Genomic DNA, 27,813 nt, shown 5'->3' with positions numbered 1-27,813 from the left:
AACACATTTTGCTTGCAACAATTTAATTTGATTATTCAGCCAAAAAAAATGAAATTGCCTGAACTACCCTTGTCGACACTACAATCCCAAAACTCACAACGGCTAGGTAATATATCCAAAAAAGAAAACACAATGAGTAGGAAAAATGTCATAGAAAGTGACGGAGGCTAGAGGTAGAGGAACCTGGGTCCTGGACCTCTCGCATGTCTGACACGACACATCTTCTACAATGTTAATCAATCCTTGTCCTATTTCGTCTTTTTCTCTTTCCCGTCCCGTGCAATACTCTCAAACTTTTATTTTATTATTAATTATTGCTTTCATTTTCACTCTCTTTGAAAGGCCAATTCAATTCAATCTCTACTCCATAAGCCAAAATCTCAAACAAATAATAATAATAATAATAATATTCTTTATTATTAATTAAGGCATTTTTTTGGGTCAAAGGGAGAGAGATTTTTTATGAGAATACACGAAGTTTCTTCGTAAAGGTGAGGGTTAGTTTCGGAAACTTCTTAACAAGCTTTATTTCTTTTTTATTATTATATATAAATATAATTTCCATGATTGGATGGTTTGCCATTATTTATTGCCCGTTTAAATTATAGAAGGCTTGTAGTCGGTTAAAGCAAAATATTGGAAACGTATATAAAAAGAAAAAAAAATCGTTTTATTTTGGGTAGAGAATCAGAGTATGTATAGTCTAGATATATAAATATAAAGGGTTTTCAGAGGGTTTTTGGGTTAAGAGGTAAAAGGTCGTTGCTTCTCACATCTTCATAAGAAATTCTGTGAACGCGTTTTTTTTTTTTGTAGAGAGTCTTTGAGTATATATATATATTAAGGGTTTCTCAGGGTTGCTTTCCTTCTGCTTTTAAGTTTTAAGAGCCAAAGTTTTGGTGCTTTTCACAAGAAATTCTCTCTGTTTTTGGTTCTTCGTTATTTTGTTGTAAGTATAAAACTAATTCAATGACGTGTTTTAATTTCTTCACGGTTCTTTGTTGTTGTTGTTGTTGTTATGATTCAATTAGATAATTTTTGATATATATGTTTTCGGGTTTTGTAAAAAAAATACTTATGTTTTTATATGGGTTTGTGGTGTGGGTATTGAAGTGATTTGATTATTGTTTAATGGATTTTTGTTGTTGCAGAGGTTGCCGTTTCGTCGTTCAGGATCGCTTGGCTTGGGTGTCTCTGTTTTCTTGAGATTTACGTTCTTTATGAAGATAACAAGTTCATAGTTGTTTCTTTTCGCTCAAATTCTCGTGATATTTTAAGGTATGCTAAATAAATTCTCGCACTTATTTATTCTTCCACGGTTTTGAATTTTGATTGGTCGGTCAAAGTAGGTGTTATTACTTATTACTGGTTCTCTCTCCTCTTTTTTTTTTTTTTTTTTTTGGGATTTATTTTTTTGTTTGAATTTATTATTTTTAAGAAAATAATAACATAATAATAAAACTATGACGTTTGGACCAGCGGAGTTGTTTTGTTTTATCATTGTGGGTGACCATATCATAGGTTTCTGTCCAGTGTGTTGCATGCCATACCACACAGTTGGTGCTTCTTGTGCTGGCAATGTGTCACCCTGAAAGGGATTTAACACTTTTCATTTTCTGGTGATTTAAGGATTCTTTTTTTTTTTTTTTTTTTTAGATAGTGATTTAAGGGATTGAACATTCTGGAATAGGAGAAATAAATAAATTTATTTTTTATATATATATATATATATTGCGAGAGAGATCTTTCTCTCAAAAAGTATATAGAGAGAGATCTTTCTGTTTTTTTTTTTTTTTTATTTTCTTTTTATATGGTTGATTTTCACAATGAAAATATTTTGTAATTTTTATTAAATTATATATATTAGGAAACTTATATTTTTATTTACTTTCTATAATTTCTTTTATAAACTCTTAAATATTAAAAAAAAAAGTACATCATATCCTTTTTGACTGAAAGTTAGAAAAAGAAACTTGAAAAAAGAATACATCAAATTTAATTTTTTGCGGTGGAAACATCATATCTAATTTCATCTTGTACCTTTTTCTTTTATGACCTTTCCATTGCATTTAATTCAATTATTAATTTTTTTCTTATTTTTTTAATTCAATACTTTTGAAAACTCCCTTGGTTGCACGTGGTATGCTTGCAAAAATATGATTCATATGAAAATATATAATAATAGATTGTGATCCTATAACTTTTCAAAAAATATTATAATCCTATAATTTTTCATAAAACTATTCCATCAACACCAAATAGTTTTTAGCAAAAAAAAAAAAAAAAAAAAAACACCAAATAGTTGCAGTGTTGCACCGAGTAGTTGTAAAAATGAGCGAATTGTTTTTTAAAGAGCAAAAAGAGTTAGATATTATAATAATTTAGGGATTGATGCGTTGCGTGTCCGAATGTGTGGGTCAGTTTGTGATAAGAACGACAATGCTAGGCTAGGGCTAGATTAGATATAGACGAAATCTCATTTGTGCAGACTACAGAGTTCTACTGGTGGTGTTGGTGTTGGTGTTGGGAGGGCCATACCATATATGATTTTAACAATTTCATGATTATGAGATTTTATTGATGAGTGAAGGATCCATCACTTTTGTGGGTCCCATGTATATTGCAGACCACTTTTTAGACCTGCTCTTTTTTCCTTTTCCTTGCTCTTTTATATTGCAAACTCTAGGAATCCTATGATGCATAGCATACAAACATAATTTTTATTATTATGTTACTATTATTTTTTTTGAAAGCATGTTACTATTATTTTGTGGAGTAATAATGGTTAAAAGTTTGTGTGAGATAATGTATTTACAAAAATTTATGTACATTTTAATACTATAACAATTTACTTATTTTATTTTATTTTACATACTTATTTTTCAAAATACATCATGTTAGATTATTTATTTTACACTACATTCATGAAAATATCAATTTTTCTTATTTTTTAATTGTTACTCTTTTTTCATACATAGCTATCACCATCCTCTCTTTTCATTTTTTGATTTACACATTTTTTTATTATACACAGACTGATATGAATGCTTCTGCGATAATCATTATCCAATAAGAAGTAAATTCAAGAAAAATTTATCATAATAAATATTAAATTTTCTCTTTTGCACGTTCAAATGTACATAATTCTTGTGACATTTTATCACTATCCATTATTTATATAAGTTAGTTTTTTCATTTAATATTTATTATTATTTATGGGTCTCACATTACTTTTTGTCTCAATTTTATTTCAAATAATCTAACTTTCAATTTTATTGAAATAAGCTAGCTTTTACTTTTTTTTTTTTTTGTCTCACATTATACAAATAAATTACCAAAAATAAGCAATTTCAAAATAGAGATTTCTCATAAAAATAGTGATAAAAATTTTGCTTTGTAAAGTAAAAGCCAATATGATTTACCCTGAAGTAGAAGAAGATTTGCTTAGAGTGACATCAGATCTATTATAAGTTAAAACCGTTGATTGTTAATAATAATAATAATAATAATAATAATTTGGAAGTACTGTACACGGTAAGGGTAAAGAAAATAAAAATTATTTGGATTTTTAATCTTTTTTTAACCGTTCCTTTTGTTATTTTTTTGCATACAGTTTGCATTATTTATCTTAATAATAACCCGAAAGATGCCAATCATGTTTGGTTTAAATAATAACCTGATCTATACACCACCGAGGTGATGTGGTCTAGTGGTGTTAGGTGATGCACAAAGAGCTGCGCCAAGGGTGAGGTCCCATATTCGAGTCCGAATATGGACTTGCGTGGGGTTGCCTTCCTTGGCAGCCTAGGATCGCTAGTGCCTCTTGTGGGGTTGGGGAAGCTATGGCTCACCGATCCCCTTGCACCTCAGCAGGGCCTAGACCTTGGCGGGTAGGGTGCTACTATGGTCACGCCCAAGTAGGATTGCCACAATGGTCGCCCCTCTCTACCTATTTTTTATTCAGCAAAAAAAAAAAAAAAACCCGACCCATACATGTTTGAGAGAGAGAGAGAGAGAGAGAGAGAGAGAGGCACTGACCAAGACCCATCTGACCTTTATTAAAATGGGTAGTGCATATGCTGTGTGAAAATGTACAGCCCAAAACAACTGAAATGTGATTTGAAGTTTCGATTTCAAAGTTGAAAACATGATATTATTTTTGGGCCGAGTGTTTTCACAAACAAAGTGTGTACTAGTCTTTTTCCTATATAAAAACATTATGATGCCTGCGTTCACGTTAAAGGTTCTAAAAATATGAATTTTTAGTAATTCAAAAAGTTATTGTATCTATTTTAACGTTACAATTTTTATTTTAACATACAACATATTAAAATAATACAAAAAAATTTCTGGTTTTCTACCCACAAATACCATTCCACAACCACAAAACACCCAAACCCATAACCCACCGATCTCAACAACCTGCAACCCACGAATCCAAAACCCCAACGCTGATCTCAACAACCACTGCATGCCAATGCTGCACACCAATCTCTACTGCCACCATGTGCCGATCTCAAACTTGCCGATTTGGAGCGGAAATCAAAGATGCCTTGGCAGCGGTAGTGACTAGGCAGCGGTAGTGACTAGTGAGAGGAGTAACAGAGAGAGAGAGAGATGGAGTAGAGAGGAGAAGGAGAGAGAGAGATGGAGTAGAGAGGAGAAGAAAAGAGAGAGAAGTGAAAGAATAGAGGCACGAGATAAACAAAGAAAAGAGATAGATATGCATGAGAAGTTGAGAACTGAATAAATAATATTATTTGTGTATATAATTTCGAGCAACTCTAAACTGCTGGAGATAGCTGTTTAATGTAATCTGTAGCTAAGTGGTAAAAATATTTAATAGTAAATTGACAGAGACGGCAGTTTACTACTTTAGTGTCAAAATTTTTTAAGTTTAGCATCTTTGATGTGGGTTTTTTTTTTTAAATTTTTTTATTTTTTATTTTTAGCGTTTTTGGTACTAAAATTGCCTTTGATGAATCCTCTTACAAGGTCTTATGAGCATAAAAAGTCTGCAAGAAGTATATTAAACAACTTCGTACCCGTTTGAATTGCGTTGCGTTTCTGGTCCGAGCATATGGCATTTTGGCCATTTTTTTTTGTTGAGAAATCAATTTTCACGTAATTATGCATTGTTCAGTGGGCACATGCACTATTTACGAAACCCACAAACTTCTTTTTTTCAATAAAATTTTAATTAAAAATGGGTTTCACGACACTCTTTACACATTTAAAAATTATTTTGTTATATTATTTTTAGTTTTCAACAAAATAAACAGTATCCAAACGTACCCTTCATACCCTCTAGAAATGGAATATTAGGCAAGAAAACAAAAGAAACGGGAGAAAGAAATACTAGTCTTTTAACTTTAAGGAGTAGTTCATTCATTCAATTACTTACTTTTTACCCTGCATGAAATTTTATTTGTTTCTATTGTATATGATACTATGCAATAATGTGTCATCATAACCAAGGTGCCTAGTGCTCAATAGCTAAGTACCTGGAACATTGATATTTATAAGCGCGTCTTTTGATTGTGTTTTTGAAACTTTCCTACTTATTTTTTATTGGGGAATAATACTTAGTTTTTTTTTTCTTCCTTTTTTATAACGTTTTTCATATTTTATTAAGACATAAATTATGATCACTTTCACACACTTCTAAAACTAGGAAGCACAAATATTTTATTTGGAGTGCCATATTCATATCCTTATATTATAACTTTTCAAAAATTGATCTTATAGTACACACTGTTCATGTTCATTTTTTGTGTGATACCCTTACTTGTATCCATGCTTTATAGGTGACTAAAATTACTTTTATTATTTGATATTTAAGAATTTCGTATTGTCTATTTTTCCGTCAAAATATACTGTTTTCAAAAGAAAGCAAATTGGAAAATCTTAAAAAGAAGAAAAGAAAAATTCCATTCTCCATTAAAAGCAAACTGGAGACTGATCATAAAGGTGAAAGAACAAAGGAAAGGAAATTCCATCTTCCATCAATGGTCTCGGTCTAAGTGCTAAAGCATATTACTTTTCTCTATTGTTCAACATGCTCAATCTTTTTTGCTTGCCACTGTATTACTTTTACGTTGGGATTCACTTATATATTGTCATTTTTGCAAAAGCAGCAAGTCTCACCATCATTGTCTATCATTTGTGTCATTCCTGCAGATGGATTCTGTTAAACCATCAGCTGTGACTCCTGCTAAGAGCAAATTGGCACGCACTTTTGCCAAAGTTCTTCACCTTCGGGCAGCAACCGGAGTTGCTCCAGTAGATGGAAATCACAAGGTTAAGCCCCAGCAAAAGGTTAAGGAAGATCGGCATGGACATGTTGGTAACGTTAAGGTTATGACAGCTAGTCATAGTCTGTCTCAATCTTTTGAGAAGGGTGAAGAGGTTGAGAATAATAAGGTGGCCTTGGAAGCTCTTCTTGCCACACTTTTTGCTAGCGTTTCATCTATTAAAGCTGCATATGCTCAGTTACAGCATGCTCAATCTCCTTATGATCCTTATGGGATTCAAAGTGCTGATCAATTGGTAGTGTCAGAGTTGAAGAGCTTGTCTGAATTGAAGCATGTTTACTTGAAGAAACAGTTCGATCCTTCACCTTCACCAGAGACTGCAATGGTTATGGCTGAAATTCAGGAGCTAAAGAGTGTTTTGAAAACCTATGAAATCATGGGGAAGAAGCTGGAATCTCAGGTCAGGCTCAAGGACTCCGAAATTATATTTCTTAGAGAGAAGTTGGAGGAAGCCATTAATCAGAACAGGTTACTTGAGAAGAGATTAAACCAAAGTGGGCAATTATCTGTGCTTGACAATCTTCATAAATCAGGCTTAAATCCTAGCCATTTCATGACAGTTCTCCGTCATACAGTTAAGTCCATTCGAATCTTTGTCAGGTTGATTTTGGATGAGATGAAAGCTGCTGAGATGGATATTGATGGAATAGCAAATGCAATGGAACCATGTGTGGTTTATTGGAAAGATGATCACAAATGTTTCGCATTTGAGTCCTACGTTTGCAAGGTCATGTTTAGCCATTTTGGTTATCCAAACTTCTCTGAACCAGATGATGATGATCATGATGAGAAGCCGGATCGAGAGTTATTTTTCAGGCAATTCATGGAATTGAAATCTGTGAAACCAAAGGAGTTTCTTACCATGAAGCCTAATTCAGAGTTTGCTAAATTTTGCCGCAATAGGTACTTGAAACTTATTACTTCCAAGATGGAATCATTAATATTTGGTAATCTTAGAGAAAGAAACCTCTTAAATGCTGGTGAATTTCCAAACACACAATTCTTTGCTTCATTCACTGAAATGGCAAAGCGGATTTGGCTCCTACATTGCTTAGGCTTTTCTTTCGAACATGTATCAATCTTTCGAGTCGACAAGGGGTCTCGATATTCAGAAGTGTACATGGAATGTTTAGCTGATGAAGTGTTCCTTTCATCCGAACCAGAAGTGGCTTTTTCAACCATTCCAGGATTCCAGATCGATAGAACTATTATACAGGGCCAGGTCTATATATCTCCAATTGCAAATCAAGATGGTAAGTAGCTATCTAGAGAGATTTATACAACATGTTGGACCCGACACAAACAATATGACATATTGAACAGGAGGCCATTTGATGAGTAAAATGGCTTGCCCTGCTCTGTGTGTGTGTTGTTGTGGGGGACTGTTAATCTAGGCGTTTTGTCCTTTTTGTTTTGTGGCCATTCTGAAAAGGAAACCGCGTGGACCGTTGCGTTGGGAACAGCCTTTTGGATCTTTGTATACTTTGTAATATTTTGTTTTCTTTCAATGACATATCCCCTCCAATTTTGTTAATATTAGGCCAGTGACAGGGATTGTCTAGCTGTTTTTTGTTTTTATGATTACTAGACATTGGGTCCGTTTGGATTGAGCTTATTTTTGCTGAAACTGAAAACTGAAACTGAAAACACTGTAGCAAAATAATTTTTAAATGTGTGAATAGTGCTGTGGGACCCATTTTTAATGAAAAAGTTGCTGAAAAGTGGAATTTGTGGGTCCGTGAACAGTGCACGAATGCACTGTTCACTGTGTAAAAGTCAACAAATGCGGGCTGAACCAAAAAAAAAAAAAAAAAAAAAAAGAGAAAACTGTAGGACAAAAACGCAGACGCCAGGAAACGGGCAATCCAAACGGGCACATTGTATTTGTATGTTCATAAACTTAGAGTGCGTTTGGGTAGCGCGTTTTGCGCTTCCCAAACGCACGTTTGCGTTTCAAGATTTTTTTTTTTTTTTTTTTTTTTTTTACAGCGAATGAACAGTAAAAGTACTGTTTATGTACTGTGCGGGAGACAAATTTTACTGTGCATATACTGTTTGTACACTGTTCATGGGATCCACAATCACTTTATTCAGAAAAAAATATTAAAAATGGATCCCACGGTACTATTTACACATTTAAAAACTATTTTGCTACAGTGTTTTTCAGTTTTCAGTTTCAGTTTTCAACTGTATCCAAACGGACCCTAATCGAAATAGACAATTATCTCCTGTCTGTCCACACCACGTGGAGTTGCTCTTGGAAACCACAAATGTTGCGAGAGATCAGCCGGATGCCGAAAATGCCCCTAATGCATAGGTGCCACAAATGTTTTGTTTTTATATTTTTCTTCATTTACTTTTGGGTATTTATTTGTATCATGTGTCAACAATTATAGTGACTTTAGGTCCCCTTTGGATATGCTTTGTGGCTGTGTTTTGTCAATCTTCTGCCTGGTATCTTCTTAACTTGGGTTGCCAAACTCATCCTCTTTCTCTAGGAAATATGATATTCCAATTTGTTTATTTTTGGGTATCTATTCAGAGAATTGTGTATCAATAATAAGTCTAGTGACTTTTGGTCCCCCCTTCAATAATATGCTTGGCTATGCATTGCCAGATGGGCAGTGGTATCTTTACTTTTACATCGGTTGCCAAACTCATCCATTTTTATAAAGTGTAAAAGTTTGATAAAGTTCAACGAAAACATTATTTTGGTTTATATATTTTGGGGTTATTGTTAATTTGGTTCTTACATTTTTGTAGCAGTCAATTTTGTTTCTATTATTCTGAATTTGCAATCAATTTGGTCTTTACCGTTAACATACTAACAGAAAATGTCTACGTGGCAAATAAATTGTACAATTGGCACACTAGAAGCTTACGTGGTAAAAAAATAATTAATTTTTTTAATTAACAATTAAAAAATGCCACATGAAAGTCCATGTCGGCAAAAAAAATTACCAAGAAAAAACCTTTAAAACACAACAATTAATAAAGGGATAATTACAATAAACTCACCTGTGGTATGATTTGTTTTCATTTTACCTATCCGTGATTTAAAATTTTACACTTTGTCCACCTAAAGTTACTTCTGTTAGCCTTCTGTAACTCACCTCTCCGTTTGCCGTTAGAAAAACACATTTTTAGACAAAAACAAATATAACAAGAATAAAAAAGTTAGGGTTTTTCATTGCTCATGAACTCCAATGAGAACAAATTGGAGGAACAAACAACAAACCTAGATTCAGTCCCAAAGAAAAAAATATTCAAACCCAGATTAATTAAAATTCTCTTAAACATTCCCCAACCCATAACAAACACAAACCCAACTACACAAAAATCAATCCAAACCAAACAAATCAACCCATAAAAATCAACCAAAGAATTAACCCAAACCAAGTAATCAACCCACAAATTTGGATATGCGAGAACCTCCCTATCAAAGACTCCGGCATCTCTTCCAACCACCTCTCTATCAATTATTCATCCGGATCCAAGTCGCCCAAATGGATCCTCCGTGACCTCGACTCCTCAAACGGCATTATCCTCAATGGAACCAAGCTACAACCAAACACACCTCATGATCTCTCCGATGGCGATTCTATCAAGATTGGCGAGTACACTTCCATCCTTGTCAACATCATTTCTAGCCACAATGAGAGCCAACTTAGACGGAACCCTAGGCGTCGAGCTACCCAGACAGTTTCCGTGGAACAGGTTTTAGAGATTCGGGGCCGGAGAGGTAGGGTTTTGAAAGAGGTAAAAGAAGCTGAGAAAGGCGAGGTTTTGGATACTAGGAATCGGAGGAGAGCTCCTTCGAGAAAAGCTACGGGTTTGAAGAGTTATGAAGATGGAGTAGACAGAGCTCAGATTTTGAGATCCCTCTCGTCCTTGGTCTCCTGGAATGCCAGAAGCACGTGATCCATGGAAATGGGTCCACCTTTCTTCTTCTTGCTCTTGTTGTTGGGGTTGGGGTTGGAGTTGGGATTCAAATTAGGATGTCGTTGGTTTTGGTTTTGGTTTTGAGTGTCAGTTCTTGTGGGTCTGTGTTTGTGTTGCTAGGTGTGGTGGGTATGGGTTTTGAAGCCGTGTATGATTTTTGTGAATGACTGGAAGTGTTTGAAAGGATTTTTGTGCAATTAGAGTAGAGCACTTTCAAGTGTAGGATTTTTGTAAATGTTTTTTATGATTTGTGCGAATATGAAAATTTTATTTGGATTGATTGGCTCAAGACTGCTCATATCAAGAGAAAGTGTGTTCTTGAACCCAAGCTACAAAACCCTCCCTTTGATCTTGATTGTTTGAGTTTTTTCTGTTATTTTTTGTTTTTAGAGGAGAGAGACATACAATTGAAGGTAAAATACATTTTTACCCCTGATTTTAACAGAGGTGAGTAACGGATGGGTAACGGATTGAAGTTCAGGTGAATAAAGTGTAAAGTTTTACACCATGAGTAGGCAAAGTGAAAACGAATCATATCACATGTGGGTTTACTGTAATTATCCCATTAATAAAAGAAATTCATCAAACTCATCAAAAAGAAAAGAACTAAGCTGTAGACGAAGGAGATGGAGCTCGAGGTGGCTTGTCCATGGCAGATCGGGAATCATAGAGAAATCTCCTCAGGTTGAAAGATACACATCCATCAAAATCTAAACTTTATCCAATACTCTCCGGAAACCTCCAATACTCACTAAACAAATTGGAATTCCCAGAAACATTAACACTCAAAATCAATATTCTAATGCAATATCCAATACCCACATTAGAACCTGGAGCCGCTAGAAACATTAATACCCAAAACATAAGTCAACATTTGAGATCTTTGGGTAGGAGAAGGACAACGACATTGCATTTGAATTATTTGATGAGGACAATGGGGTTTTTGTTTTTGTTGTAGAGTGGGTCGTGTTGGAGAAATTTGATGGATTCAGTAGAAGAGAGGATCTGGATATTTGTGCTCTTTCTTATTTAAAGATAATGTTAATTTTAATTTTAAGTTTTTTCTTTTCTTTTTGACGAGTTTGATGATTTCTCTTTTTTAATTGTTGAGTTTTTTAGATTTTTTAAAGATTTTTTTTGGTGCTGGAATTGAGTTTTAATTATTTAAATGCTTATGTGGCATTTTTATGATGTTAATTAAAATTTATTATTATTTTATTGCTACGTAAGTGTTGAGTGAACCAATTGTACAATCTCTTTGTCATATAGGCATTTTTATTAGTGAGTTAACATTAAGGACCAAATTGACTGCAAGTTAAAAATAATAAGAACCAAATTGATTGCTACAAAAATGTATGAATCAAATTGACTATATCTTCAAAATGTAAGGACCAAAATAATATTTTTGCCCAAAATTTTTATGGACTGCACAAAACTTTGATTTTACTTTATTATGCATTGGGTTTGTAAACGTAACAGAAACTGTTCCGGCCTCTAATATGTTTCCCGCTTTATTTTAAAAGCAGTTGGTAAGGATAGGAGTGTGCAAACCATCACCGGAGCCGACAACACCGACCAGCACCGACCCTCCCGCACCGCCATTGACACCGACCGACAGAGTCAATGTGGGCAATCGAAACACGAACAGAGCTTCGGTGCCGGTGCGGTGAGGACATCGGAGACGTAAAGCATGCATCGAGTAGAGTCAAACCGAACTGATACAAACAAACATAGAGAAATATTTTCAGATCAGGGATACGAAAATTTTAAATTTTTTTACTAAAATGTCGTTGTATTGGGTTATTATTAGGAAAAACACACACACACACACACACAAAACGACACTGTTTTATGTAGGTTTTCAGACATACCTCACTATAAATTCACTCTATTCGCACCTGGGGACCCTTAACTCTCTCTCTTGCTCTCACCAGTCGCCTCTAGCTTCTCGTAGTCTTGCTGGCCTGAGTCATGCCTCGCAGCAGCAGCAGCTCATTGTGGGCTCGCAGCAAACCACAGTAAGCCATCAGCCCCTTTCTTTTGGTTTTAAGGGAAACGGAGTGAGAGAGATTGTGTTTGTAGTTGTAGGTTCTTAGATTGGACAAAGGCATGCGTGTGAGTTGTTGTTGTTCAGTAGGGAAGTTGTGAGTTAGAGATGGAGAGTATAGAAAGCGTAGAAGAACTGCCGTTAATGTTTGTTTGTACAAAGCAGAGAGTGTTGCTTTGAGATTCTGAGAAGAGACTAGAGAGTGTGTCTCTCTTGTGGGGACTATACTTCATATGATTCCTCTTGTCAGTTTAGTTAATTTATACCGTTACCGTGCAGTTAATTTATTTAGTTAGTTTTTAGTTATTTATTTATTTAGTCAGTTTAGTTAATTTATATCATGTAGTTTTATAATGCTCTCTTGCTTATAGTTAATGCTTGTCAGTTATAATGCTTGTCAGTTTAGTTGTTATTGACACTAATGATATTATATGCTAGATGATAGTATTTTGGGAGTTGAACTCTTTTTGAGGCAATTTCAAAATATTTTTTCATGGTGAATGAAATGAAAAATTTGGATCATTATGTGAACAGCTTTTTTGCACAGGTTTTGGAATATGCTTTTGTGTGTTGGCTGGATGTAGAAAAATATTATTTGGCATTTTTACTTTTTTTTTTTATTTATTTTATTTTTAAATTTGACTTTTCTTTTGCTTCTGTTTTATTTTTGACTAGGTTGGCACAGGTTTCATGAATTATTTGGCACAGGTTTCTTGAACAGGTTGATATATTGATATTGGGCTTGAAAGCCCAATTTTTTTATTATTAATTGGCACAGGTTTCATGAATTATTGGCATAGGTTTCTTGAATAGGTTGATATATTGATATTGGGCTTGAAATGTTAAAAATCATATTTCAAACCGACCAAACTGACTAAACTGCACTGCAAAAAATCGCATTGCTATAGGTCGGAAAACTGACCCTAGGCGGTGTGCATCGGTTCCAATTATGAAAAAACCGATCTCTATCGGTTTGGCAATAAATTTGGGAAAAAAACGCCCTTACCGAACCGTGCACACCCCTAGGTAAGGAGGAGCTTGTTTTAACACAAATTTGAACTGATAGGACTGCATTTGTTTCAACTTTCGAGGATTTCCATCACTTGTTGTTTTCGTCTTGAGAAATATCTTGTTGCAATTATGCAAATGATCTGTGTTGTACAATTTTTGTGTATTGTAGTAGAAAATGGTGAACAAGTTGGGAAATTTCGACATTAAAATATCAAGGGGACCTATTACTTCTCTCCAAAATCTATTGTTGTCCAATTTTGATACGTGGTTTTTTTGGACTTGTTGCAGAGGTTAGATTTAATTTGAAAGGATGGGGTTCTATTATTATTATTATTACTAGTCGTTAACTCGTGCGATACATGAAATAATTAAATAAAAATTAAAAGTATTTATTTTGCTTAAAGGTCTAGGCTCTATTTTTAAAAATATTTGGCAATATGCCCTTGTTTTGAAAATATATAGGTCTGTGCCCCTGTTTTGAAACTCAATTTTCTCAAAATTGAGTTTCAATAAAAAACTCGCTTGGTTTAAAATCGAGTTATGCCCGATCAAACTAAAAAAAAAAATAAATAAATAAAAAATTGTATGGAACTCAAGTTCATGGAGCTCGAGTTCCATTTAAAACGCCGCTATAGGGCTTTAAAATGCCGTTATAGGGCTCCCTGAACTTGGTATAGGGCAATCAAACTTATAAAAAAAAATTACATGAAAATACCACTATAGGGCATTAAAACGCCACTATAGGGCTCCCTGAACTTGGTATGGGCCGATCCTTATACTATAGGGCATTAAAACGCCACTATAGGGTTCCCTGAACGCTGCTATAGGTATGGAATTCGAGCTCCATGAACTTGAGTTCCATGCATTTTTTTTTTTTTTTTTTTTTTTTTTTTTTTTTTTTTTTTAGTTTGATCGGGCATAACTCGATTTTAAACCAAGCAAGTTTTTCATTGAAACTCGATTTTACTAAAATCGAGTTTTGAAATAGGGGCACAAACCTATATAGTTTCAAAACAAGGGCATATTGCCAAATATTTTAAAAAATAGGGGTAAAAGGCTAGAATACCCTAAAGGTCTATGATTTGATTTTAAAAAAAAATGTATAACTTGAAAATGAATGAAAATAAGTAATTTTTTGTTCAATATAATGGTTTGGAAAAATTCTTTTTCTTTTATATTATTGGTTCTGCATAACACATCCCTGCGCGGGATATTCTATGGTGATGACTTCACACAATACTCAACTGCAATTAAATCTATCATCCACCACCAATCTAATCTATGTTATCTAGATAGTAGATCTACAAATTGCATTCTCATATCCTCCCTCATTTAGAAGGTAATTGAAGTAATGATTGTATGTAATGTATAAATTTTATTCTTTTACAATATAAAAGTATTAAAATAATTAAAATAAAATCTAATGTTTTGTAAATTTTTGGAAATAGAATTTTAAATTTTTTAAAACTTAGTTAATAGTGTTTCTATATTACCTAAAAGTGAACTATCTCAATTAATGAGAATTTAACCTTTTTTTTTTTTTTTTGCAAAGAGAAGATAACCATAGGCCTGTTTTTTTATTTATTTTTTTATTATAGCATAGTGTAGAAACCGCATTTTGTACCCTTTACAACTTGGACCTCCATTCCCAAATGACGCTGAAATTCTAAGACCCAAAGTTGGTTTAGGGCCCAATTAGACTACAAATTGTCTTGAGAGATGTTAAAATGGAAAATATAACTTTTTAATGAGCTAAAAATATATTTTTGGAAAATAAAAGCAAAAAAAAAATCCTAAGCCTACGTACGCAACATGCCTACGCACGCAGGTAAGGTTTCAGAAGCACCAGAAAGGCAAGTTTTTTGCACTAAAGACTGGGGTTTGGAATAAATCCCACATCGTTTAGGAGCCATTCCAAACCCCCATTTTCATAATATAAATAGCCATACATGGTATCTTTCAAACACACACAGAAATCCCATGGGAAAACACAAAGATTTACTAGATATAGTGAATCAAAGAGGGAGTTTTTTCACAAAACATTCTTAAGTCAATTTTATTTGATTAGGGTCTTTTCTAGCCTTGATCCTTGAATTTTAAGATTACTAATCGCATTCTTATTAGTTTGTGATAGATTTGACTGAGGGGAACGATAAAAAATCAAGCCTAGGAGCTTTTGCTTTGAGGTATTCTCTTTTTAAACTTTTCTTTCATTTTTGCTTTTAGTTTACATTTTAATATGTTTCTTTGCCTTGTTTATGCTTATAACATGTTTGTTTAGACTAGGTTTATGTTTTCCTTATGTCTTAAGCATGTTAGGTTGCTAGAAAATATGTTTTGAACTTTGCTCTATTTGCTGTGTTTTTAGTGTTTATGTGTAGAAACCCATGTGCACATGATCAAGGCTGCGTATGCAGGCTTGATTATGCACACGCAAGGTTGTTCATGCGTACGCATGAATCGGCCCAAAAACCCTAATTTTTGTTTTCTTCTATTTTTGCTTTTGCTTTCACATGTATACTTCTGCTTAGACTCTTTTCCATGTTTTTGTGTTTTTAAAGTTTTTGTTTCACATGATTAATTAGATGATTGCCTTTCACATGTTAGAATTAGAGTTTGTTTTGTGTTGTCTTTATTTCAATGTCGTGATCACGCATTCATATGTTCATGCATAATGCCATAGGTGCTGAGTTGCTGCAAGGTAAGTAAAGGTAGGTCATGCATTCACATGAACATGCATCTTTGAGTAGGATTTTGTTTAATGATAGATGTGAACATGCTTGTTTGACGAGTTGTGCTTTATCACATGTTTGTTTGGATCTCTTAATGTCCATGTTTTTGCCTTGGATGGCTATGATGATACAACGATTAGGGTTTGTGATGTGATGAAATGCCTTGATGCCATGACATGTATGCTAGATGAATGATAGGTTGTTTGCTAGATGAATGCTAGGGTAGGCCATGATAGATGTATGGTTAGGGATGATTGATGCCATGTTGTGTGTTTAGATGCATGTTAGTGTGTGTGTGAGTTAGATACAAATATTGAGTATGCCTTTAATAGGGTTAAGACATAAGACAAAATGATAGGAAGCCAACCTTAGGGTTGGGCGGTTTTGGGTACCTAACACCTTCGAACTCATATCTCTGGTAGTAAGATTAAAAGGTCCTACCTCGAGATGATGTTATATATATGGTTATTAGGTCATTGCAAAAACTAGGTGGCGACTCCAAACCCATTGTATCCACACATTGGATGTTACAGTTAGATTTGTACCATATGTAATACATTAGTCCATTATGATAGTTCCAAATAATATCCTAACACCTATTTATATGATTTTTCTTTTTAATGATGCTATAAAGGATGAAGTTTAATAGAAGTCATTTAAGGTCCAATGTATCAAATAATTTAAAAAAAAAAAAAGTAATTTCAAAAGTCTTTTAATTGTAAATTTTTTAATCATAAAATAGACTCTATCTAAACTCTAAAAGAAAGCATTCAGAATGATCACATCATTGATACCATATCATGATGGTTGTAAATAGCAATATTATTATTCATGATTAATAGATGAACAATGAAACAGTGAATTAACAATTTAACAATTCAAATACCAAGTTTAAACTACAACAACACATATACAGAAGACTCCAAATATTGGAACATACTTCTTTTGCCATTTTCATTATTCATTCAAAACCAAAATTTCAAAGATAATTCCAATTCAATAAAACTCAATACATACATACACATGAACGTAAAGAATTCCAAAAATAAAAAGAACAATCTCCAAAAGCCTCTGCCTAATACAGTCATTATTTATTTATTTATTCAGATTGTGCATTCTTTAATTCTTTTTCCTTTTACATTTCAACAAATTTTTTCTAATTGACCAAAATATTTCTCATATATGTTAACATTAAACTTGATAAGAAAACTTTACATACTTTTTGTTTTGAGGGCACTCCAAGAACCATAATCAATGCAAGAGATTGTATAGCAGAGTGGTGTTGGAAGAATAATCCAAAAAAAAAAAAAAACTATTTAAAATATAATATAGGAATGAAAAACCAAGTTGAAATTGTAACATATAATCCCTAATATATATATATATATATATATATATTTATTTATTTATAATATTTTATAGGGTTATGGATTCCTAATCAAATTTGGTTAGGGTTATAGATTCCTAATCAAATTTGGTTGTATAAGTTTTTTTTTAAAGGATGAATATGTTGGTAGAGTTCATTTGATATAAAATTTAAATCCTATTGAAATTAAAAATTATATATATTTGTTGAGTCTCATTTAATATAATGATAGATTTTAAATCCTATTGAAATTATAATTTGTAATCAACGTTAATATAAAAAAAAAAATTGAAAAGAAAAGAAAAGGAAACATGATTGATAGATATAAGGAAATGTGGGGGTGTTAGGCCTAGGAGCCCATATTTATGTATATATTGGGCCAGGGGCCCAATCCGAGGACATTAAACAATCTGAGGATGGGTAAGCACTTTCATAAGGATCTGTGTTAGTAAGTGAAGAGGAGGAATCCGTTTAAGGTCATCTAGAGGGGTGGTCCGAGGAAGAATCCCTCCTCAGCTGAGCTAAACCGAGGTCAAAAAGTGTGGTATGCCATCAAGAGAAACATTTTGAATCATTCCATGATTGGAGATAAGTATCTAAAAGTAAACAGGATAGAGAAAGGTCATGAAAGATCTCAAAGGAAAGCTGCTACCACCGCATTAAATGCTCTGCAGCTAACTCTTTGGCCGCATTGATGAGGAAGTGATACCTAACTTTCAGCCTTATAGCTACTACCTAAAGACTTTAGGAAAGGACTGATGGGACAAGGATCAACACCTACAATTTGATTTGCACGTGGAAGGTGGAGATGAAAGGGGAAGATAGTATAAAGTGGAAGGAGGACTTTGAGAGAAAGGATCGAGAAATCAAGAGAGAAACACTGTAGCAATCAAGAAACAAACTTGTAATCAAACTTAAGAGAAATATATGAGAACTGATCTCCTCGGACTGTGCCAATGACGATTTTCTTTAGTTAAATCAATCTATCTTTTTTTTCTTGTCATTGGAACCCACTTTATTTGTCATACAACTCATTTTAGCCCAGTTTTCCAACCCACTCTCTACAAATTCATTGTTTTAGGCTTTTTGGGTTTGAGTCCATCCATCATCTGGGCTAGGAACCAAATCCGGTCCTTACAAGAAATATGATAGATTTTTTTTTTTAAATGTCATTAATGTAGAAATTATCAAATTAATGGAGATATCTTCTATTTTTTAGGATAAATTTATATTAATGGATTTTATATAGTTTGCTAGGATTATTTAAAAATTCCCTGATTAGGTGATAATTTAGGTCTCCTTTAAGTATAATGGTTGTGTGGCACTAAACAATTAAATTTAATTAAAAAAAAAAATTTAATAAAGTTTTTGCAATTTGGTGCTATAAAATAAAAATAAATAAATCAAATTAAAAAATATAAATAAAAAATGCTGATGTGGAAAATTGTGGAAAGGTCAACAAAAAGTCAAAAGATATATATATATATATATATATTATTTTTAATTAGGGGTTGAGGCAAAATCAACCCAAACCCATTTGCCCACCCAAACCCACCCACTTAAATAAAACTCAAACCCATCCAATTATTAATTGGGTTAAATTGGTATTAACCCAATTAAACCTCATTAACATTAATGTTTATTGGGATTTAATTGAATACCCAATTAGACCCAATTATGATCCAAGTATCATTTCTACAAATCACCCAATTCTAAAATATCCCAAAACCACTAAAAATTACCAAAATACCCCCTAAACCTGAAAAATGACCGAAATACCTCATAAACCTAAAAATGACAAAAATACCCTTGAAATCTAAAAAAAAGACAAAAAACCCCATAATCCTAAAAAATGAACGAAATACCCTTGAAATCGAAAAAATGGCCGAATTACCCTCTAAACCTAAAAATTACCAAAATACTTCCGCAACCTAAAAAATGACCGAAATACTCCCAAAACCTAAAAATTGATCAAAATACCCCTAAACCTAAAAAATGACCAAAATACCCCCTTGAAACCTAAAAATGACCAAAATACCCCTGAAACCTAAAAATGACCAAAATACCCCCTAAACCTAAAAAATAACCAAAATACCCCTAAAATTGAAACTAAACTAAAAAATGACCGAAATACCCCTGAAACCTAAAAGTGATCAAAATACCCTTAACCTAAAAAATGACCAAAATACTCTCGAAACCCAAAAACTACCAAAATACCCCCTCAAACCTATAAAATAACCGAAATACCCCCCTAAACCTTAAAAATGACCAAATTACGCCCCAAAACCTAAAAATTGACCAAAATACCCCCTAAACCTAAGAAATAACCGAAATACCCCTAAAACCTAAAAATGACAGAAATATCGCCGAAACTTATAAAATGAAAAAAATGCCCCTAAAACCTATAAGACGATAAAAATACACCCTAATCCTAAAAAATGACCAAAATCCCCCCTAAAGCTAAAAATTGTCCAAAATACCCCATACACATAAAAATGACCAAAATACCCCCTAAACCTAAAAAATGACTAAAATAGCCCCCAAACCTAAAAAATGACTAAAATATCCCCAAAATCTAAAAAATGATTAAAAGACCTCCAAAACCTAGAAAATTACCGAAATAGCCCCAAAATCTAAAAATTAATGGAACACCCGTAAAACCTAAAAAGTTATTAACATTCCCTCAAAACCTACAAAATGACTGAAATACTCTTAGAACCTTTAATTTGATGAAAATACCCTGTAAACTTCCAAAATACTCTTTGGGTGTATTTGTTTCATCTTATGGCTTTAGTGGTATTTTGGTCATTTTAGATATTTTGAGGGGTATTCCGGTCGTTTTAGAGGTTTCAGGGTAATTTTGGTAATTTTAGAGGTTTTGGGTTGTTTATGGTCCTTTTAGATGTTTTGGGTGTATTTGGGTCATTTTAAAGGTTTAGAGGTATTTTCATCATTTTATATGTTTGAGGGTATTTTGGTCATTTTTTAGATTTTAGGGGTGTATTTTGGTTATTTTTTAGGTTTAGGGAGAACTTTGGCCATTTTATAGTTTTAGGGGGTATTTTTGTCATTTTTATGTTTCGAGGGTATTTTGGTAATTTTTAGGTTTATGTGGTATTTTAGTTAATTTTTAGGTTTTAGAGGTATTTTAATCATTTTTAGGTTTTGAGGGTATTTAGTTTATCTTTTAAGTTTTGGGTGGGGGGGGGGGGGGGGGGGGGGGGGGGGGGGGGTATTTTGGTAATTTTTAGGTTTCGGGAGTATTTTGGTCATTTTTTAGGTTTAGGAGGTATTTTGGTCATTTGTAAGTTCTGAGGATATTTTGGTCATTTTTTTTTCATTTTAGGGGTATTTCAGTCATTTTTTAGGTTTATGGGGGTATTTTGGTCAATTTTTAGATTTCAGGTGTATTTTAGTAATTTTTAGTGGTTTTTGATCATATTTGGTCCTTTTTTAGGTTTAAAGGGTATTTTGGTAATTTTAAAGGATTTTAGGAGTAGTTTGGTGGTCATTTCATTTTAGTTATTTTGATTATTGGGTAATTGGGTGGGTTGAGGTTTACCTATGATAATTGAGTTGGGTTGGGTTTGGGTTAGAAGTAATTAGTTAAATGGTCAATAAATGGGTAAATGAGTTTTATGTACCTAACCCAATTATGCCCATCCCAAACCCATTTGACACTCCTATTTTTAATTGTAGGTTCTAACTTATTTAAATACCAATAATAGCTTGGCATAATTTGGTAGTTCAATACGGTAAAATCTTCATTCTAAATAATAAAATTAAGTTCCAACTTTGCCCGCATTAAAAGATGGTTTGGCTTACCTCTCATTGTTTTTTAACTAGATCTTTAATTTTAATGATAAATTTTCACATCACCCACTGTTAGGACATATGTGTTTCACATGTTAAGAACATATGTCATGATTTTATGTAATTGACTTATCCTTAGGCAAAACGCACTTTACTTGTATTTGGATAGATTTAGGATGTTTTAAATACTTCAAGAAACCTTGTTTCAAGATCAAGTATTCAAGCTTTCAAGTCTGTTCAAGAAAACAAGTTCAGAGTGCAAAATCATTAAAGCTCAACATCTGGCTCGACAGCTGCATCTATCGAGCTTAAGGAAGCTGTTCTTCATTCGGTGTGCTCGATAGCTGCTCGACACCTGCTATTTGTCGAGGTTTAAGATTTTCAGAATTTCAATATGATTTTCTTGGGATCTGTGAATGTGTCTCTGGGATTTTTTTTCTCCTAACCCTGGACATATAAAAGGATCAGTTTAAAGGCCGTCAAAGTGTTCACAAGTTGCATAAGCTTTAAGCAAACTCTATTCAAGAAAATTGTGATCGGAGACGAAGTTCTTGCCATAGTTCATCTCTTTCTCTTGAAGAAGTTGCTGTGTATGTGCACTGTAGGGTTTTGTGACCAAGCATCTTCTTGATCTTCATCGTTTGGATGAACTGAAGAACTTTGCAACCAACAACCTTCTTAGTTGGTGATTGAAGTCGCGTATTGGGATCCGCGCAATTGGTTAGTCACGTACTGGGAGTCGTGCATTTGAAAGGGGAACTGTTACTACAGAACAAGTCCAATTGGGTATTGGGGTAAGGGTTTAATTGTAGGTTGGTAAGGTATTGAGATTCCTTTACTTGTAACCACTTGTTGTGATAATAGTGGAGTTTAAAATCACCCGGTGGGGTTTTTGCCGTTAGGTTTTCCCCATTCGTAAACAAATCACCGTGTTATTTATTTTCCGTTGCATATTTAGTTTATTGGTGATTTGTTTGTGCTACCACACGTTTGCATGATAAATTGATTAATTAATAACTTGGCTAATTAATTAATTAATTTCTATCACGAGGGGTCATTCAATTTGTGGCCTATCAAGTGGTATCAGAGTAGGCACACTCTGATTAGGGTTTAATTTTTGTTGTGTTGATCCATTGACCCTTATTTGTCATGGATAGAGGACAGTCATTAATCATACCTCCTTTATTTGATGGCATTAACTATGCATACTGGAAAGTACATATGAGAGCTTTCTTGCAGTCGTTAGATGAGAAAGTGTGGCAAGCTGTGGAGATAGGTTGGACTAAGCCTACAGAAGCACTAGCCGACTGGGATGATGCCAAGATTAAGGCAGCAAACTTCAACAACAGAGCTTTGAATGCATTGTTCAGTGTTGTCACCAATGAGGAGTTCAAGAAGATATCCTCCACTAAAACTGCCAAGGAGGCTTGGACCATTCTCCAGACAACCTATGAGGGTACTAAGGCTGTCAAGGACTCAAAGTTTCAGAGGCTCACTACAAGCTTTGAAGAGATAAAGATGGAGGAGGATGAGTCTTTCGATGAGTTCTACGCCAAGCTAAAGGACATAGTGAATTCAGCTTTCAATCTTGGGGAAACCATTCATGAACCCAAGATTGTGGGGAAAGTGCTCAGATCTCTGCCCGAGAGATTTCATGCCAAGATTATGGCAATAGAGGAATCGAAGGATATTGACAAGATTCCTCTGACTGAGCTGGTTGGAAACTTGTAGACCTACGAGCTAGGGTTGACAAGAATAGGCAAGTCGGGTAAAAGCAAGAGTATGGCACCGAAGGCTAAGAGCAATGAAACAGATGAATCTTCTGATGATGAAGATTCCAAGATGAAGTCCTACATCACCAGGCAGTTCAAGAAGTTTATAAAGAACTCCAATGGAAAGGGTTTCGACAAGGACCGCAGGCAATAAAGTTCTTCTCAGTTTAAAGGCCAAGACAAAGGGAAGAAGGATGTTAAGGAAAGTGGTCAGTACACTGTTCCCTCAGGACCTAAGTGCTTTGGGTGTCAAGGCTTCGGTCACATGAAGTATGAGTGTCCTAAATACCTCAAGAGCATTGGGAAGAGCAAGGCACTTGCTATCACCTTGAGCAACACTGAACCTGAGGATGATTTCGACAATGAGGATGAAGGAATCTTGAATGCCTTCACGGCCACGGTTAATCCTACTGGTGGGATTGTTGAAGATGTGGTTGAAGAAGAGGAACAGGTGGAATCTAAGTTTGAGAAGATGGATGATCAAGATGACATCCATACAACCTATGAGAAGCTGTATAAGCTTTCTGAGAAGCATGAGAAATTATATAGGCTAACCACCAAGAAGCTCAGTGATGTGGAACTTGACCGTGAGGAGCTTTCCACAAAGTTTGATGAGGCTAATCAGACTATTGGAGCACTGAGATTCGAGAACAATTTCTTGGCTAAGAAGACCAAGAAGCTTGAAGCGGAGCTGTTTCAAGTTAGAGCTCAATTGGAGAGGATTTCAAGCGCAAAGCTGGATGAGATGCTAAGCATTCAGAAATCTACTTTAAATCGAACAGGCTTAGGGTATGGTCTTTCTTCCTCGAATGCTGCTTCTTCTAGTACTACTGTTTTTGTTCCTCCTGCTAATAATGTTAAAACTGAGAACAACGAGATTAAAACTGAATTAGCTAGTGAGAACTTAGACAAGGGTAAATCTATCTTAGGAGCACCCCCTAAGCTTGAGAAGAAAGATGTTAAAAACCCTAGGGCTAAGAAGGCTAACTCTCAAAAGCCTAAACAAAAGAAGCAGCATCTCTGTCATCATTGTGGAGCTGCTGGTCATACTCGATCAAATTGCTACAAGTGACTTGCCACTCAACAGAGCAACAACATGATAGTATTTGGGAACCAGAATCAGCTTCAATCCTCTCTCGCTCCCCTTGGTGATCTTCTCAAAGCCCTCATGTTCCTTTCGAACTTGAACAGTTTTAATTCTTCCCCTTCACCACTGGTTCAAGGGTTTACTAGATAGAAAGGTTCTTCCAAGGTGTGGAAGGAAAAGGGCTCTAAGTGATTCTGTCACTTTTCTCTCTCTGTTCTTGTTTTTATGTGTGCATTACTTATGTGTTTTGCTTTCATGTTTTGAGTCAGTCTAGTTTTTATGCTTTGTTTGTTTAATATGTTTTTGTTTGGTTATTTTTCAGTTTTTGTTTTGTTTTTGTTTTTCTTTATAAAAATAAAAATAAAATAAAAAATTAAAAAATCAGAAAAATACAAAAACAGTGTGTGTTTTGTGTACTTTGGTACTTGTGTACCTTGGATGGCCATTAAAATAAAGTCTTCTAAACTTTGTATCATTTGTAGCTTAGATGAGCATCTCTATGCATAACTAAGTAAGTGAGTTTTGTGGCTCGTGTTTGTGATGAGTACGATTAAGTTGTCTCTTAAACTTAACACACATATCACTCTTTTTGACGAGAAGGACTAAAAAATCCTAAGAGAAAGACATAAATAACCATCTCACCACTGTTGCCTGCCAATCATAATTTGACACCTATATGCTTCGGCATAGCAAAAGTGCAGTGTCAATGACATTTGTGTGCTTAGGCAAAGCAAAATTAGAATGTCAAATATCATTGGGTATTTCTTTTCTTTCTTTAATATGCCCATGCATGATATGCTTAAAAGAAAAATATGCATAGAATCAAAAGCAAAAAGATCAAAAATGCTTTAAACATGATTGCAAGTGTGTATTCTAGGAGATGTGGGAGTTATAGGATGTACCTCAAAGGTGATAGTCCCCATCAAGCAGTTATGATTGTGTGTGAGTTAAAATGATTTTCTCATATCTCAAATCGTCATAACATGCATGCACTTATGCAATCTTGCGATGTTTTTCATACACAACACGCAATATTCTTTGCTATTCTTGATACATGTGCAGGTACAATGTGATTTGGCCATCACAAGGTTTTACATGTGTTGATGTATGCTTACTAAACTGTCTAGACTTGTTTTGAAATATAAAATTGGTTAGACGTGTTTAGTGTGTATGTGTGTTTTTGAAGATCTATGTGCTTAATTTTTTCATTTGAGAGCCTTATATGTTGATTGGATCATTGGTTGCGTTGCATGTTGGATTGCATTCATGTTTGTGTTTTTCACATCTCGAAAAACTGTTTTTAAAAGGCTCGACACCTCCTCGATAGCTGGCTATCTGTCGAGCTTCCTTAAGCTTTTTCTTATCGCAATCTCGCCTGTAGCTCGATACCTGGTGGATCTATCGAGATTGGGTCTGTATGCTCGATAGCTTCTTGATACCTGGTGGATCGATCGAGCTTCTGTTCTTAATTCTGGTGTGTTGATCCTCGACACCTCAGTTGTCGACGAGTATTTCCTCGACAGATCCCTCGATACCTCTCGATACCTGCATCTGTTGAGATTTATTGGCTTTCCTATATAAAGCCTCTGCGTGATCCAGATCTCATTTTCATCGATCTCTCTCGATACTTCTCTGTTTCTCTCCCAAAAACACTCCAATCTCACTCCTATCTTGGTTCTCAAGGATTTTACAAGGTTTTTCAAGTTTTTCTTCACTTGGTAAGCTTCTAATCCTTTCTCATTCATGCATTTCATGTTTTGAAACCTAGGATTTAGGGTTTTTGGAAATTTTTGGGGTTTTTCAAAATTGATGAGATTTCATTGAAATTTTGGGTTAGGTTTTCACTTAAATGTGTTTAAAACCTCATACATTGCATCACATTAGCATTATAATGGTATTGCCATGCATTTAGATGTGTGCTATATGTTTGTGTGTTGATAGGTTTGGATTGGGTTGAGTCTATGATGCTGGTGATAGACATGTTTCTCGTATGAGAATAAAGGGGTGTATGTTAAGGAAGGTTTTGGAGTCCTTTAAGGCCTAATGTAAAAAAAGTCTAAGTGGCACAAAATATGGGAAAGTGTTTGTTTGATATGAAGGTTGTTTTGGCAGTGCATGGATAATGAGTCTTTTTAATAAGGTCCTATCAAAAAGAATTTCACTTGCAACTTGCAAATTAGAATGCAGTAATTCCTAAAAGGACACATGCAATAGTCATGTTTTTTGGGTTGTGCTATATTATCCTTTTAAAATAAGTTGAGTATGTTTTATTATTATGTGGTATCATTACTTTTGAAATCTATCTGTTACTTTTTTTACATGATTCACATTTTTAATATATTTACAGTCTCTACAATACTATGATGATTCCATTGAAACTTCAATGTACTTTTTTTTTCTTCTAATGAATCCCGTGCATTGCAGGAGAGTATAACTTATCGTTAATAAGTGGAACTAGGGTTTATATTGATTTGGACATTCCTGAGACTGCTGAATTCAAAGATTAGTAAGTGCTTTGTTTTGGATTCACATTTTTAATATATTTACAGTCTCTACAATACTATGTCTAATATCTTTATGTAATATAACAGGCTGGTGGAAAATAACCAACCAATAGTACAAATGCCAAAGCAATTTAAACCACAAGTGACAATTCAAGAAGAGATGAACATCAACAGAAGAACCATAAGTGAAATAACAAAAATTATGTAGGACTCTGATAATGAGTAAGAAAAAAAAATACCTTCAACAGTAACATTGTGTCCTTAACATTGCTTTATATAAAACTGAAACCTCTGAAACTTCCACAATTTTCCACGTTAGCACAATATTTCTTAAAAAAACCATAAACAAAAAAAAAAAAAAAAAATTTCTAGAACTAAAAATACAAACATAAACGCAAAATAAAACTTTTCTAAATCCCAATAAACGGCTCTACCATTCCCCCACACATAGCTCTCTGCCCTCTCCTTCCTCCAAAATGTAGACCCATACTCTGCCGTTCCCCCACATGCAAAACGCATCTCAATGGCTCCACCTTCTTTGGCACCACCCTTCTCTAGCTCTACATTTGTTGGCGCTACCCATCTCTCACTCATAATAGTTTCTCCCCCTCTCTCACCCTCAGTTCTTCTCTCCCACAACCTTGTTGACACTTGGGTTTCTACCACCGGGTTTGTTGTTGGGTTCTACCCCTATCGAATTTTTATTTTTATTTTTGGTAGCTAATTTGAGTTTGGGGTGAGTTTGTAGAGAAATTCGAGTTTGGTTTTGAGAATATCTGCTTATACATGGCTATATTTTGATTGAAATTAGAGAAGCCCCAATAACCCGAGGCAGAACAACCCCATTTAAGGGTGTGGCTGAAGAGAACAGAATCCCAACCTTTCACCCTTAAAGTGTTTGAAAAAAATTCCTGAGTCAAAATTCTTGAGCCCTAACTCTTCCTTTCCTCTTTCTTGTTTGTCTTAATATAAGGTTTTTTTTTTTTTTTTTTTTTTTTTTTTTTTTTTTTTTTTTTTTTTTTTTTTTACGGAGTTTCCACATCTTCTTCTTCTTCCAAGTTTGGTTTTGAGAATATTTGCTTATTCATGGCTGTATTTTGATTGAAATCAGAGAAGCACCCAACACCCGAGGTAGAACAACCCCACTTGAATGGTTGCCTTAGTCCCTACCGTTAAGCGAATCCTACCACAGGTCCATCTATGGCAGAGGGTGTTCAGTTGTCAT

General features: G+C 34.2%; 1 protein-coding gene across 4 annotated transcripts; it reads left to right on the top strand.

The window, feature by feature from the left end:
- Positions 1-472: 472 nt before the first annotated feature.
- LOC126695113 (protein GRAVITROPIC IN THE LIGHT 1) lies at positions 473-7,850 on the top strand. 4 transcript variants are annotated; one of them, XM_050391748.1, is made up of 3 exons: positions 473-491; positions 1,152-1,278; positions 6,181-7,850. In XM_050391748.1, exon 3 carries the CDS (start codon positions 6,181-6,183, stop codon positions 7,573-7,575), a length of 1,395 nt encoding a protein of 464 aa, XP_050247705.1. In that variant the 5' UTR covers positions 473-491; positions 1,152-1,278; the 3' UTR covers positions 7,576-7,850. The 4 variants fall into 4 exon arrangements, with proteins under 4 accessions (XP_050247705.1, XP_050247704.1, XP_050247703.1 ...); XM_050391747.1 differs by lacking the exon at positions 473-491 and adding an exon at positions 602-751; XM_050391746.1 differs by lacking the exon at positions 473-491 and adding an exon at positions 604-949.
- Positions 7,851-27,813: the final 19,963 nt, after the last annotated feature.

The sequence above is a fragment of the Quercus robur genome, chromosome 8 (genome assembly GCF_932294415.1).
Source record: "Quercus robur chromosome 8, dhQueRobu3.1, whole genome shotgun sequence".
Lineage (NCBI taxonomy): Eukaryota > Viridiplantae > Streptophyta > Magnoliopsida > Fagales > Fagaceae > Quercus > Quercus robur.
The sequence above is the reverse complement of the archived record's forward strand: the minus strand, read 5'-3'. Positions and strand labels throughout refer to the sequence as shown.